This window comes from Equus asinus, chromosome 15 (assembly GCF_041296235.1).
Source record: "Equus asinus isolate D_3611 breed Donkey chromosome 15, EquAss-T2T_v2, whole genome shotgun sequence".
Lineage (NCBI taxonomy): Eukaryota > Metazoa > Chordata > Mammalia > Perissodactyla > Equidae > Equus > Equus asinus.
The window spans coordinates 42,069,443-42,085,520 of record NC_091804.1 but is presented as its reverse complement, the minus strand read 5'-3'; the positions used below and the strand labels follow the sequence as shown (position 1 = coordinate 42,085,520).

The 16,078-nt window shown below is 45.0% G+C and overlaps 1 protein-coding gene across 4 annotated transcripts in view; it reads right to left on the bottom strand.

Moving 5' to 3' along the window:
• TSHZ2 (teashirt zinc finger homeobox 2) overlaps nt 1-16,078 on the bottom strand; it is a 444,024-nt gene that overhangs the window by 38,466 nt on the left and 389,480 nt on the right. Inside the window, exon 3 of one of the 4 annotated variants that reach the window (XM_070486145.1) lies at nt 142-15,983. The exons of 2 other annotated variants lie outside the window; for them this stretch is intronic. In XM_070486145.1, the coding sequence (XP_070342246.1) occupies nt 15,874-15,983 (110 nt within the window). In that variant the 3' untranslated portion in view covers nt 142-15,873. Of the gene's footprint in view, nt 1-141; nt 15,984-16,078 lie in introns of those variants that run through there. One more of the 4 variants, XM_070486143.1, reaches the window with a different exon arrangement.

Here is a 16,078-nt window from a genome sequence, read left to right as displayed (position 1 = left end):
GCTGGTACAAAACTGTTTTATAGACGTACAAGCTGACACACCAAGCTACCACTGAAACAATTCAGTTTGAAAACAAGGGGGTGGGAAGACGTAACTGCAAATGCTTCTTGGAGTTAAAAGAACAGACACAGTGCCTCCAACTCATATCTTTGGGGATAGAGGATCCTGCACGTATAATTAGAACAATTTATGCCACAGGAAAGAAAAAGAACGCTAGGCTGTTCCCCACTCGGGGTGAAAATCTATACTATAGCACGTAATTTGTGAGACTCAAGTGTTCCTGTCCTTATCTCCTTGTTCCCTAGAAACTGAGCATCGTAATTATTTATTAACTGATCCTGCTTTTAATAACAAAGAAGCATAAAGAATGCTAGAAATCCTGCCCATTTTTCATGACTAGGAAGCAAAGATACCGATAGGTCAAGGACTAGGTCATGGTGAATTCTCTGTTATTAGGCTAAAAACAACATTCTTTTTTTATAGTGAGCTTGGCCCTTCGGATTATTAAACATTGGTATCGTCTGCATAATTTCTGACTCCAGATGGAAGGCTCTGTGATGTCTGGTTCACTAAGATTTTCTCTAAAAGAGTGAGTTGGAGAAATACTCAAATGGCTGTGTGATCTCTGCTTGGCCAGTATAACTGTAAGTGTCAGAAGAAGAAATATGCAAAGCCAATAGGTAAGTTCTTTAGTTTCGTCATTTCTTTTTTTTTTTCCCATTCATTCGATAATTTTATTGAGCATTTACTTTATGAGGAACAAAAAGCTGGGCGCTATGAGGTACCAAAAGATGAATCAGCAGGAATTCTACACCTGCCATAGCTAATTGTTGCGTCCTCTGGGGAACAACCCTGATCTGCCTTTGGGGAACCACCTCTCTGTTCTCAGGTTGGGGGCTTTGGCGGGGCGCGTTCCCCCAACTTCCAAGCTACAAGGCTGGGCATGTGATTCCAGTCTGGCCAATCCCTGTGTTCTATTCTCCTGCAAAAGGAGACCAGAACAGTGATTGGTCCAGGGGTGGACACATGACCCAAGTCAGTCCAGTGAAAGATTTTTGCCAGAGCTCTTCTTTGGAGAGGCTCAGCCCGGAACTTCTAGGGGTTTCTGTGTCACCACATGGTGGAATACCTGGCTGAGAATTAAGCTATTTCAGAGAAAATGAGATCTGAGAGGCTGGGAAGGCCAGATTTTCAATGACACCATCTAAACACTGATCCAGTTTTGCCTAAATCTAGTTACACCCTTGACCTCCACAGGAGCCAATAAATTTCCTCTGTGCTTAACTTGGTTTGAGTGACTTTTCTGTCATGTGGTCCACAGTCGTGACTAACACAACATAATTTTAAATCAAGATACAGATGGACACGTGTCACATGAGAACATTCCATAGGTGCCAAGAGAAGGGGGTATCTTTTCTAGTTTGGGAAAAGAAAGATAAACGGGAGGCTTTCTAGAGGAGACAGCGTTTCAGAAGGGCTTTGAAACAACGGAAGACTTCATATGGGAGGAGGTGAGGAGGAGAAAGAGAGCACGAAGATGGAATTTCAAGGGAAGTCTGCGGCTGGTGGCAGGATCACACAGAGTTATTGGGCCAAGAATACCCGGAGAGGATGGAAAACCAGCTGAAATAAACCATGGGGCCAGACCCCTCGCATCTTTCACCTCAGTAAGTCATACGTGGTGTCAGGTAGAGAAGCGTAGATACACCATTGGGTAGCGCGTGTCCTACCCAGGACAGTCTCGGGGCTTCTGGCTTTGTTTTTGTGAATTTTACCTTTATCATGACTTTGGGAAGAATCAGGGTGACTCCGGTAGTTTCTTGGAGGTGAAAGAAAAGAAGGCACATTACCTTCCATCATTAATTGTGAGTAGGGAATCCATAGGATCAGTCTCCCACAGGAAGAGCTTCACACTTACATTTCTGGATTCCAGAAGGATCTTGGTGGTGCTTATTCAGTCATTATGTTTCGCCAGACACTGTGTTGAATACTTTAATGGTAGCAATAAAAAAACCATAACAAACTCTAATTAAGTGCTTACTATATTCCAGACAACGTATGAAGCTCAATGATGATAATAATGCATTACCATAATTGTTATTATTGAAAACAGAAATTAACGGAGAGCTTCCTATGTGCCAGGTACTGTGTCAAGGGCTTTTCTTGGATTATCTCCATAAATTTTCCCAGCAACCCTGTGAGGTAGGGAGTATTTCCACGCCCATCTAACAGGTGAGGAAACTTGGGAAAGTGACTCACCCAAAGTCACACAGTTAGTAAGGAGGGGAGATGGGCCTAGATCCTAGGAAAATCTGATTCTCAAATAGATACTCTTGGCCACAGACTATAATGCAATGCCTTCCCTTATTTTGGTTTCTCCTGCAGATCAGCTTTTAACTTTTGTTTAAAGTTCTTTCTGCACCACGTGCTCAGGACTCTAGAAAAAAAGACGTAGATCAGAAAAGGGTCATCGTGGCAGTGTTCCATGTCACCCTCTTGTCCTCTCTCAGGGACATCTTTGTTGCTTCCTCTGCCATCAGGTTCCCTCTTGGTTTTACTTGTCTGTATCTACTAGTATCTTGCACTAGAATCTCGCACAGGGCCTGGCACACAGTAAGTACTCAGAAATTGTGGGTCGAACTGAGCTGCACTGAATTAAACTTCTTCCTTATCTAAGTTTTTTAAGAACCAGTATGATCTCCAAACAACAGGGAAATCCCTTAAGAAAGGGCCGGATTCCTGATTCAGGAAGTGTCCTGTCTTTTTTGTGATTTGGGAATATCACATATCCTGGACTTTTTGGTTTTGTTTTCTTTCTTTTACATTCACGGGCATTCAGAAATACTACGTGAAAAGAAAGCACACATTCTCCTTTTTCAGCCTGGAGGGAATCTGGATTGGGTTTAGGCAGACTGGCCTGAGCAAACACACCCAAGAAGCAGTTGGCCCCTCAGCCTCCTCGGCAGCTGTGCCTCCAGATCTGCCTGCTCTCAGCTCAGCCGAAGCACCGCCAACCACTGAAGCCTGGGTGCCAGACAGATGGTCACAGGATTGTCAACGGGCCCCGAGCAACCTCAAAAATGCCCACAAACTCCAAAAAGATCTATGCTGAGTACATGGTTTCTGCTTGCTTTGTGGCTGTCCAGACTTCCCAAGTTCTGTTTGTGTGTCTGTGTTTGTTGTAGCTGGGAGCCCAGCACTGACCTTCCTAACCACTACACATGGAAATGGAGTCAAATATCTCTAAAGGGACAACTCAAGCATCTCTCTTGACTACATCTGGCCTTCATGAAAACTGGCTTCCTTGTTATTCTTCCAAAACCTATTTCCAGGACCGTGTAGCTGAGCACTTACTATTATTCTGTCTTGTAGTGCTGGTAAACTGCTTCTCAGGAGAGTTAACCCCGAGGCAACAATCCTTGTTGTATTGTTAGCACCTCAAAGGTGAAGACAGAGGGCTTTGAAGCTCCTCAGGCTTGGGTTCAAGCCCAGATCTGCCACTTCCAACTGGAGAGACCTCAAACGAACCACCTTGCCTTTCGCAAACTTAATTTCCTCTTCTGTAAAATGTGAATGATGGTAACACCTATGGGGTCATGGTGCTGATGACGTGAGCTAGCGTATGTGAAACAGTTAGCGTTCAGGTAAGTGCCCAACTGGGCATTCTTGTTCTTGTTTCGGTGGTGGTGGTGGTGGTGATGATGGTAACATCTAATATTGTTTACATAGCCCATTGCACTCGGGATGATTTTGGCCAACCATGTTTCCTTAGTCCACATTTGGTGATTGATTAATGCTAATTCACAATGGAAAACAGATCTTCAACCAATTGCTGGCTGCTGGACCAGGAGGGACTGGGGAGGAAAGGAGAAGAGGGCTGACAGAGCATCTTTGCCCCTGGAATAGTACTTGGGACAGATGCTATTGGTTGCGTCCCCAATATCCATTTCCCTCTTCTTCCTTGCTCATAAAATCTTGGCTTTGTTTTCTGTGGCAATGTGCCCAAATGAATGTTTGCATTGCAGGATCTTGCAGCTAGGGATGACAAAATTACACGGTTCTGAATGAGGAGGTTTAAATGGAATTCTGCTGGGTTTCTAGGAAAGATTTACCCCCTGGAGAATGGGGACAAAGGTGGCTAGTACAGTTATTTCATTCCTTTTCCTACCTTGAATGTGGAAATAATGTCTAGTGGCAGCAGCCATCTTGCGACTATGAGGCAACAATCAAGAGACTCACAGAGATACCTTCTAACATCCTTCATCCACTGACCCGGTGGCATGGTTATCTACTTCTGGGTGTCATGATGGAGAGAAAAGAAAATCCCTATTTAACAAAACCACTGTTTTTTTTTGAGGAAGATCAGCTGTGAGCTAACTACCACCAATCCTGCTCTTTCTGCTGAGGAAGACCAGCCCTGAGCTAATATCCATGCCCATCTTCCTCTACTTTATACATGGGACGCCTACCACAGCATGGCTTTTTGCCAAGCAGTGCCAGGTCTGCACCCGGGATCCGAAATGGCGAACCCTGGGCCGCTGAGAAGCGAAATGTGCACACTTAACCACTGCGCCACCAGGCTGGCCGCTAATCAAACCAAACCCCTAAGCAAAGTTGTCCTTTGTGTGGAGCCTAAACCATTCCTAAGGTATAACCTTCCTGCTTTTCTTTGACAGGAAAGGAAACTCTGGAAGCTGAATTGAAAAAACATATTCTCCAGTTTGGCATGAGTAATATGCAGAAATGGCAGCCATCCTCCCCCTCTACAAATACAGTAACAGCACACAAAACCGTGGGAATAATAGCTAATAATAATAGCTGACATGAATTAAGTATTTATTCTGGGTCAGGTGTAGCTTATTACTTGGCACATAGTAGGCATCAAGAGAAATACATACATATATATATATATATAAAATTGAGGTAACATTGGTATATAACTTAGAAATATTTTAAGCTATAGCATGAAAGCATAAATGATAAATCACATATTCCTAGCCACAGCTCCACCAAATGGCTTATCATCTTCCTCCCCCACCATAAATTTGTTTCACACATTTCCTTATCTCTTCCTATAAATGGGAATGATAATAATTCCTACCTCACAGAGTTGTTGTAAATATTAAATGGGTTGCTACCTGTAAAGAGCTTAAAACAGTACCTGTCTCCCAGCAGGTGCTCAATATTTAGGGATTATGATTACTATTGCGATGGGCTGGGCCCTGGGTTAAGAGCTTTCCTCGAGTTGTCTTGTGAGATTAACACAGGGACAAACAGCTGGGTGGTTCTGATCAGCTCCATCCCATGTTTTGGAGGTCAGTTATCCCCATCTGTAAAATGTAGATTGAAAACTAAAGCGCTGTTTCCTGAACCCCTTTCTGTCGCATGCAACCTTCTTGATTTCTGCTACGTCACAATTGCCTGTATTCTTTCTACTAGCTTTTTAACTTAATGTTTTTCTTTAATTTGAGTCACATTTTTTTTCTTTAGCCTTATTGTAAGCAATAACATCCATGGAGTCAAAGATAGATATCACTGCTTCTCAACTGGGGGTGATTTTGACCCCCAGAGAACATTCGGAAATGTCTGGAGACATTTGAGTTCCAGCTGGGGCAGTGATGGTATTGGCATCTAGTGGGTGGAGGCCAGGGACGCTGCTGGCCATCCTACAATGCACAGGACAGCCCCACCACAGAGAACGATCCAGCCCACGAAGTCCATGAGAAACACTGTTACACACACACACATGTGCATTTGAATACTCTTTAAAACAAATATATAACTGTCTTCAAAAAAAAGAACAGATCATCCAAGTACCATTTAAACCACTCTGTGCATGGTCAGGGGTAGGAATGCTCAGTTCTGGGAATCCCCTGATAAGCTGATTTCTTAAGCTCTCTTCCTCCTCTACAACTCAGTGAGGTTAACTTGGAGACAGCAGGCTCTCTCTCTTATTACTTAGGGCTAAGAAAGAAGTTTCTTCAGAAACAAAACATCATCTTTGGGGAGAAAACAATCCTCGTTTCCAGTAGTGATAACCGTAGCTGTGTTTACCTGTAGAAATAGTCTGACTTTCTGGAGATCATAAACCAAAGAAGCTTGAGATACAACCACTCACCTGGAGCAACGTGAGTCCCACAGTCTGGTCACCCCATGCACATGCCAACAACGGGACCCTCACCTTCCCTGGTACAGCAGTGCTTCTCCACAGTTTCTGCACCCTGGCTACGAAGCATATTGCTCACGTGCGTGACGCTCTCATAAGCAGAGCCAGGGTTAGGGTTACAGTTTCCCTTCTGTCTCTAACATGCAGAAACTTCCAGTGTAATGCCAGTGAGTTCATTGACTACCTTCAGCCTTCAACAATGACTGGGAATGTATGATCTGCAATTGATTGCAATTGATCCAGAGTCCCAAGACCACATTTGAAAACTACTGTTCAGGGAATTCCTGAACCAGGAGTTTCCTACACTGGAGCCACTTATATATCAAGGTGAGAAACTGGAGAACAGAGCCAGAAAAGTGACTTAGAATTAATACCTCATTTTCTACTCTGAGCTATAGTAATAACACATGATGCCTTTCCAGCACTTTAAGTACACAGTTCGGACTTTATCCTCAGCACAATCGTCGTGGGAGTTTGTTAGAAAGAGAGCTGTACTCCCCTTAACCGATAAGAAGCTGAGTTTTGGGATGGACCGCAAAGCAAATTCTATAACTCCATTTCCTTAATCCCTAATTTGCTGACTTTCCACATGAGACTCTGGGCCAGCCTAACAGACGCTCCTCTGCTGTGTGATCCCCCCACCTCCCTGCAGAGCCGCCCCTTCCTGGAATTGGTGCTGGGGAATAATCTTCCAGACTGGGTCTCTTAAAAGAAGAGACATTAGTTCATGCAGCTGAGACAAGGCCTTTCTCAGCAGAGTTCATATCCTTTTGATGATCTGGATAAATTAAAGGATTTCTGGAAGGCCACATCATCTCAGACCCGCATACCTTCCTATGTGCATTGTCACTCACAACTGTCCCCTCCTCGTTGAAGTCCTCAGTTATAAGTGACTTTTGCTTAATTGGACACCAATGTTGGGTCAAATCTCTCGGCCTCCTATTCCTCTCCTAACATGCCTGGAATTCTTGGGAATCACAATGAAGCTGGGATTCAGTGGAGAAGACCATGGAGAGGCAGGCAATGTCAGGTGAAGATTGTATTAAGGACATTCCTGGGCCGTGATCGTCTACTGCAGTTGAAGAGCTATTCAATGCGGATACTCAAAATAAACAACTCTCATTCAGACTTAGCTGTTTGTAGCCTCCATTTCGGATTTGGAAACCGGTATCATTGTGAGCCCCTTAGCTTCACATCCAAGCGCTGCTGGCTTGTTGCTTTCTCTAAAGTTGAGGAGAGGAAAGCTAGACAGAATTCCTTTTCTAGGTACACCTGCTTGCACAAGCTAAAGATGAACTTCCGTGCTTTCTTCCACAGATTCTGGTGTTTACGTAGACAGGGGTGGGTGGTGGGGGCGGGAACCTGGCACGCAACCCAGAAGGGCAGGGAAAACTGAAATCACACCTCTTGTCTCCCCACAAAGGTTTGATTCTCTTTATGAGTAGGATCCGCCAATCCATAATCAAGGGTTAATTTCACAGCTCACTGCTTCATCTAGCATAATATCCATTCAGACTAATTAAATCTGTCTAATAATGTGAGTGTCTTTGTCTTTGTTCTTCCCCTTCTTTGTTTTACACCCTTCACATCTCATCTCCAGAACCGCACGCCATCACACTCTACTTGACAAGCAGAATCCGTCCCTAAAATTAAAACATTCCTGACCTATGTGCAATGACAAGGCAGGCGAGCTTCACGGCGCTCCGGCCCATGAAGGGAGCTGACACATTTGTTTTTAATTTCAAAAGAGTAGAAAGTGAAGATCTGACCCCGTCAATCAAGCTCCATGACAAGTTTAATCATTGGTGCCCCACAAAAATCACGGCTAAATAGGAATGCAAATACTGTATCACAGGGCTCTTATAAATGCTAATCAAGGAGAAGTAATCAACTGACAATTTCACTGATCTCTTTTCTGAAGAAGTCACTCAATGCTCTGTCTCTGGGCCACAAAGAGAAGAGAAAAAGACAAAAGGGATGTATGAGGTTCCCTCAACCTTCCTTTCATTTTTCCTTGTAGGATATTTCTTTTAAAGAGAGAATTCGCTCTTTTGATCCATCGTTGAACTTTAAAGCAAAGAACTTACGCAGTTATATGTCAAGTGTACTTTATTATCAGGACCCGGACCCGGCAGAAAACGCACCGAAACTTCCGCTAAAATAAAAATCATCATTTGTCTTTGTCATTAATCTCTTCCCAAATTCTCTTATATCTTTAAAGTGACTGACCTTCTCCGTCAGAGGGGGAAGGAAAAAAAAGTTTTTTAAGTAGTCGAAAATCTGAAAATTGTGATCGCAGTAACTTTAAAAAAAAAGAAGCAGCAGAAAAATCCCTTTTAAAAAGTTAATTCGAGGTTGATGAAGAATTGATAACCACCAAGAAGTTCTGGGCCAAGCGTTTCTCCCCTCAGCTGGGATGCCGGACCGTGCTGAGGGAGAGAAGATGGAAATTGGAGGCATGTTTTTCACATCCTGTTTCACACGGGACCTGAGAGTTTTCTGTTTTTACAAAGCCTTGAACCTGAGTGTTTTTTCTTTCTTCTTCTCTATTTTATTTTTTTAACCAGGAGGTCTGGAAGAAATTCCAATTCATTGGTTATTTTCTACCGTAAACACCTATTTCACTAAATCATAGCAGGAAAAGAAAAGAGCCTGCAGTGTTACTTCAAGTTTGCCCTTCAACGTTTATCATGCTATAAAGACAGAACATTCCAGAAGTTCAGGTATTGGCAGATTAATTCCTGTTGTGCTAACCAAAGCAAGTTCCAAATATCCAGGGTGGTCTCCTTCATCTTAAGGACAGAAAAGTGGGAATTTGTGGTTTTTTGGAGACAGTAGAGTTTCCTTCCTTGGTCCTGTTCCATGGAAGAGGTGGGTGGGCCAAGTCCAGCCCTCAGCCTGTTCTTGTGTGGCTCATGAGCAAAGAATGGATTGACATTGAAAAGATTGAGCAAAAAATGAAAAGAAGAATATTTCACAATGTGAAAAATTACATGAAATTTTGAAATTTCAAAATTCTAATTTCAGTGTCCATGAATAAAGTTTTACTGGAACACAGCCATGCCTGTTCATTGACATCCCCTCTACGGCCGCATTCATACTGCAATGGCGGAAGTGAGTGGTGCCACAGAGGTCATATATCTGTCTACTGTCTAGCCTTTTCCAGAAAAGGTTTGCTGATCCCTATTTTATATCATCATGGGAAGTCTGCTCAGTCTTCCCTCAATTTCTCCAACCGTAGATATTTTTTCCAACAGCTTCATTGAAGTGTAATTGACAAATAAAACTGTATATATTTTAAGTGTATAATGTGATGATTTTTTTTTTTTAAAGATTGGTCCTGAGCTAACATCTGTTGCCAATCTTCCTCTCTTTTTTCTTCTTCTCCCCAAAGCCCCCCAGTACCTAGTTGTCTATTCTAGTTGTGGGTCCTTCTGGTTGTGCTATGTGGGATGCCACCTCAGCACAGCCTGATGAGCGGTGCCATGTCCGTGCCCAGGATCTGAAGTGGCGAAACCCTGGGCTGCTGAAGCGGCGTGCGCAAACTTAGCCACTCAGCCACAGGGCCGGCTCCTGTGAGGATTTGGTATGCATATACGTTGTGAAATGTTTATCACATCAGGTTAATTAACATATCCATCAACCCACTTAGTTACCCTTTTTGTGGGTGTAGTGAAAATGCTTGAGATCTACTCTTTCAGCAACTCTCGAGTATACAATACGGTATTATTAACTATAGTCACCATATTGTACATTCGATCACCAGAACTTATTCATCTGCTAACAAAGTTTGTACCTTTTGACCAACATCTCCCTGTTTCTACTGTCCCTCTGCTCCTGGTAACCACCGTTCTGTTTTATGAGTTTGGCTTTGTTTTAGAGTCTCTGTCTAAGTGAGATCACGCAGTATTTGTGTTTCTCTGTCTGGCGTATTTCACCTCCCACAACGTCCTCCAGCTACATCTATGTTGTCAGCAACGGCAGAAGTGCCTTCTTTCTCACGGCTGAATACTATTTCGTTGTAAGGACCTTTTTAATCAATGAACACCAGTGAAGATACCTCAGGTTTTTCAGACGTAAATTTTTAGTTTGTTGGAGAAGGACGGGCTTCCTTCCAGGGAAATGAGCGCCTCACTCACCTGGTTCTGGATGTCAGAGCTTGTCTTGCTTTCTCCTACCCCTTCTGCTGCCCCAGGGTCTGAGGACAGGCAGTTTTTCTAAGTGACAGAGATTTGCAGCCTCCCCTTGTGGGGTCAATCACGGAGCCTCTGGTGCTGCTGGCTGCTCCTCTCCCTGTAACGTTGCCTCAGATTAAGATCTAATTCATTTTGGAATAATAATGGAGCTCCAAAAATAGAACCCTGACAATAAGAGAAAAGGGAACACTGCTCTATATTTCTGTTCTGGTGTATAGTCCCTGAAACCCAGAGGGATGGAAGTGATAATATGTTTGCCGGGAAATAAAGAGGTTGGTCAATTTGTTGCCCCAACAATACTATGGCAGGAAATCATGAGAGATAATACTTCTTTCTGCCAGACATGCCCAAGTATTTAATATATCTACACACACATGCATGTAGGGTCTTTTTTTACGTATTTAAATAATGGTTATCTAGAATGTTCTCAATATTTTCCAGGGAAGTTTTATTATTCTGATGTCATAGCTAAACTGATTTTCCTTGGGTTAGGGCAATGAGTCTCAGCTGGGGGTGACTCGCCCCCCTGCTCTCCCGGGGAAGGAAGAGAGGGAGTCCTGGGTACAAGGAGGGTGCTGGGGACATCAGCAATGTCTGGAGACATTTTTGGTTGCCACGAATTGGGGAGGGCACAGAACTCCTGGCATCCAATGGGCAGAAGCCAGTGATGCTGCTAAACATCCTACAGGACAGCCCCCACAACAGAGAAATATTTGACCCCAAATGCCAATACGGTGGACGTTTAGAAACTCTCAGTTAGGGAAGTAAAATGGTGCAAGATAATCAACTTTGATGATAGAGAAATCTGAATTTAAACCAAGCTTTCCCAACCTTGCCACTATTGACATTTGGATTGGATAATTATTTGTAGTAGGATGGGGGGCTGTCCTGTGCATTGTAGGGTGTGTAGCAGCCTCCCTGGCCTCTACCCACTAAACGCCAGCAGCACCATCCCCCAAGCTGTGACAACCCAAAATGTCTCCAGGTAATGCAAATGTCCCCTGGTGGGCAAAGTCGCCGTGGTTGAGAACCGCTGGTTAAAGCATGGATTGGTTACTTGCTGGCATGGTCATTTCAGACCGCTATGGACTGTCTCAAAGCATCGGTTGCCTAACCCGTCAAAGAGGAGGTGAACCAATGCACCTTTCAGTGCTGCTGTGTGGATTAAATGGTGGAACGAGGTGATGTATGCAGGTTCTCAGAGTAGTTTCCAGAACACACTAAAATTGGAAAATTTTCTTAAACAAAGCAGTCGGTGAAGTCTAGAGAAAACTCTGAAAGAAGGAGAGAGTGTGGAATTGGGTGAGGCCCTACTCTGGGCTTACAGGGCACTCTTGCCCAGCTGTAGAGAAGGCCATCTCTATTTTCACAGGTAAGGAAGCTGAGGCTCAGAAAAAAGTATTATCTACGCAGGGTGCCCCAGCTCGAAAGTGCTGGGGCTGACGTTCAAGCGCACCAAGGTCCAAATATGTACTTTCTACAAAGAGGCAACGCACGGTGTTGGGTTTCAAATCCGGCTGTATGCCTTTCTGTGTGACTTTGGGCAAACCACTGCACCTTTTTAACCCTCTGTTTTCTCATCTGTAAAATGGGGCTAAGAACACAGCAGGACGTTACATAGAGAATGCCCTTAACACGAGCTGGTCCAAAGCAGGAACTCAAATTACTCAAATTGATAAGTATAGTATTATTACTTCCAATCTACGCTCTTGACACTGTGTCACGTTGCTCCGGAAGTCCTGACTGTAAACTGAAGGAGACTTCCTTTTTTGAACTAACTGTGAGTGCCTTCAGAGGTGACTGAAATAAGTAACCTTTACCAGTGAATAAACAAGGTTTTTCCCTGTGCCTCTCCCCGGCGTTGCTTCGTATCCTTTAGACTCTAGATCGTTATGAGGAAAGCCCAGCCTTTGGAAATCAGTCCTCTGCAGGTGGTAAATGAGACCTAGCCAGCCAGTGTGTATGTTCTGGTGGAAGTCAATTCATTCCAACTCAGAGGCCGCATAAGGCTGGGTGTTGTATATGGGTGTGTGTCTGAAAGCGGATCCGTGAGGGGGGCTCTGAAGAGTTTTCGATTCCCTTCCTCTTGAGAAGGTGTTGAGAACGGACAAATTACTGAGCGTTTTTGCTTTTGGCTTATCCCCACTTCTTTCCTTTAAAACCACTCGGATCTGGTAAGAATCAGTTACACCTCCCTCATATGGGGCTGGCGTCTCACAAGAGACAAGAGGAGGGGTTTGAACAGCTCTCTTTCATTCATTCCCCAAAACTGTCCCCTGGAAAGTTGGGGTCACTGAACCCCGAGGGAGGTCAGTATCCACACGCTTTGGTCTTTCTTGGCCTGCGTGCGCCTGCTTCGTGGATGTGACTTTTGAAGTGGAGATGGTGGGTCTCGTCACTGCTCCATCTCCAGCTAGTTCGAGTTCAGCATCTCACACTTAGTAAGGAGGCACTCAACGAGTGTTTCTTGGATGACCCAAAGGGGGACAGAGAATCAAGAACTGTACACCACTGTAGAGAAAGGGCCCTTAGTCTAAACCAGAGTTTCCCAAATTGGTTCCCATGGAGACGGAGCTCTGCGGGATGCCAACAGGTGTTACGTGAAGGGATGACTGTGTAGTCAGATATGTCGCGGTGAGAGTGGACTGAACGAGACTCTACTGCAGGACTTCTCATAGTCTTCCCTTTTTTATGCTAGTGGGTAATACAAACACCAAAAATGGGATATTCAAAAGGTAGTATCTGCAAACTTAGGGGACCCCACAAGCATTTTCTTAATGAGCATCTTGTGGGTTTTCTGAGGAATGCAATCTGCGAAACTTTTCCCTAAGAGGCCTCCTCGCCTCTGGGCCACTGAGGCCGTTGCTGTTTTTCTCTGCCTGGAATGTTCTCGCCCAGCTGTCTGCGCAGCTCACTCTCTCCCCTCTCCCACTCCTCAGTGAGGCCTTCTCTGACCCCTATTTCACATGGAGCATCTTCCTGCACCTGCTGCTCCCTCCCCTCCCCTCCTGCCAGCACAGACACGACTCTGCCTGTGTGGCCCTAGACAGCTTACATGTCTTACTTTCTGGCCTTCCTGCCCCTCCAGAGTGTGAGCTCCATGAGGGCAGGACTATGTCCATCTTACATCCTCTTCTACAGAGAGTGCCTGGCACAGGGTGGGCATTTAATAAATAAATGCTAGTTGAATGAATGAATGAATAAATTTATGCACCCTTGCTTTACACGGGGGCAGCGACCCAGAGTGGGGTGGAGTGAACAGCTCGGCACTGCATGGATACACCAGTCATTGAGCTCATCAGTGGGTTTAGGAAATCAGCAGCTTGGTGTCTCGCAGGTCCTGGGATACTGTACATCAGCAAGTAGCAGCCACACTCAAGCCTTGTGCCCCAGTGTGGCAGCAGCCGAAGCTCACAGTGCCCAGGTCTGTCGGGAGTGAGGGCAGAGTGGTGTCCACTCACTCACACTCCTATTCTCCCGATGACTAGCATCATAACACGGTGACAATGATTTTACTGATGGCCCACAGCATGGGGGGGCCTGTGGTTAAGAAGCCAGGATTCGGGGTCTAATAAATCTGGGTTCAAATCCTAGTTTTGCTCCTTTCAAAGTGGGCAAACTTGGACATGCTGTTTAACATCTCCAAGCCTTACTTTTCTCACCTGTAAAATGGGGATAGTGATAAGGGACCTCCTCTTAGGGCTACTGTGAGGATGAAATATTTATGTTGAGAATTTAGCGCAGTGTCTAGTACACAGTGGAAACTCAATGCATGGTGGATATTTTGTTATTATTATTAACACACACCTTATCTCTCATCCTCATAGCAACCCTCCAAAGCAGACCTTCCATTCTGCAGAGGAAGAAATGAAGGCCCAAAGAGTTTAAGTGGCCTCCTCCAGATCTGACAGTTACTCAGGGCAGCCAAGATTCGTGCTCATGTCTACAGGACCCCAGAGCCCACCCATACACGCCTCAGCTTCCCACCTGCTGTGTGTCTAAGAGGCCAGGTACAAGAAGAACAAACATCCGGGTCCGTAAATCTGCCTAAATGCCTAAGATGATTGATTTTTCCCTCTTCGTTCCAACAGTTAGCTGCAACTTTCCAACATGTCTGTTTTTTTCTCAAGTTGTTGCTTACCTATAACCTGGTTCATTGTACAGATGGCTCATCCTTTGGGTGAAAGAAAGGAGCCGACTGGAGGGGCCGGAGGAGAGAGGATGATAACCCCAGAGAGTTATATTTTGGCCATAGAGGAGGTAATCAGAGGCCTCACTCACTCGAACATCCTCTTAGCCATCCTAGCCTTGCTCACTCCCTTCGAGGAACTCGTCTTATTGTTGATGCCTTTGGGGACAGGGCTGGGTTGGGAGGAACGGGCAGGAGAAGACTTCAGGTTCAGCGAAACCTCCTTGAGAACCTGGGAGTCGCTCGGTCATGGCACTGACTGCAGTCATTAGGAAATCCATAGGAGAGCCTCAGGCAGCGTCAGGCTAATCAAGAGGGCTGTTTCGTGAAGGTGCTCAGAGAATCCAGGACCACTTTAAGGCTCCTCGCCTCACATCAGAAGAAAGGGAACATGAAGACGATCAAGAGAGAGGCCTCCCCCACCCATTTCAGAACACAAACTCGGAACGGGTAACACACTGAAGCCGGGCCTCTCCACCGGCTTCTCTCTCGCGTCTTGCTCCATAGAGTTATTTAGGCCTCTGTTTAAATGTTCTCTCCACAGTGAGGCCTTTCCTCATCATCCTTGCTAAGGGTCCATCCCATCAGAAATTTCCTGATAGGCTGAGTTGTGTAATTCGAATATATTACAGGGGGAAGCTGTGTAAACTCCTGTCAAATATTTTTTTTTTTTTTAAATGTGGGGAACATCCTCAGGGACATTTGCAAGTGGTCCCCAGTACTTATCTACAATCTCTCTCTCTAGAGCCACGGTTCTCAACTGGGACGAGCTTTCTGCCTCCTAGGAGACGTTGTTGATGGTCATGTAGAGGAGGGGAGGGTGCTCCCGCCACCTAGTGGGTGGAGGCCAGGGATGCTGCTCAACATCCTGTGATGCGTAGGACAGCCCCCAGGAGAGAAGTACCCTGCCCAAGGTGTCCATCGTGCCAAGGTTGAGGAAACATCTGCTCGAGATGCTTCAGCTTGCTGTCTTCAGGGGTCCCCCTGAATCCAGTGCTGTTCAGGGATTCTCCAAAGGACTGGACCAAAGGAGAGATTGAGTGTGACTCAGAAAAAAAAGTTTCCCATGTGGGGATGTAGTTCAAGGGGCGTGCCAGCCAAAAAGGAAACAGTGGGTTACTTTTCTCTGTGATGAAAGGAAGTCCTGTCATTATTTGAAGATATCAATGAGGCATCTACGGTGTTCTCTGCATGATGCTACATCAGGGGCCCACAGACTTTTTGATAAAGGGCCAGATAGTAAATATTTCCGAATTTGCAGGGCACAGGCTCTCTGTATCAAGTGTTCAACCTTGCCATCTTAGGGCAGCACAGGTCACATGCTAATGAATGGGTGTGGCAGTGTTCCACAAAGCTTTATTCACGCAGACAGGTGGTGGGCAGGATTTGGCCCACAGACTTGGTATGCTAATCCCTGTTCTAGATGATGAGGCTGTAGAGATAAAAAGAGCAAAGACTTAGCTTTCAAGGAACTCATAGTCCAGGTTTTATTTACAAGTGAATAAAATTCAAATGCTGTACCAAGAA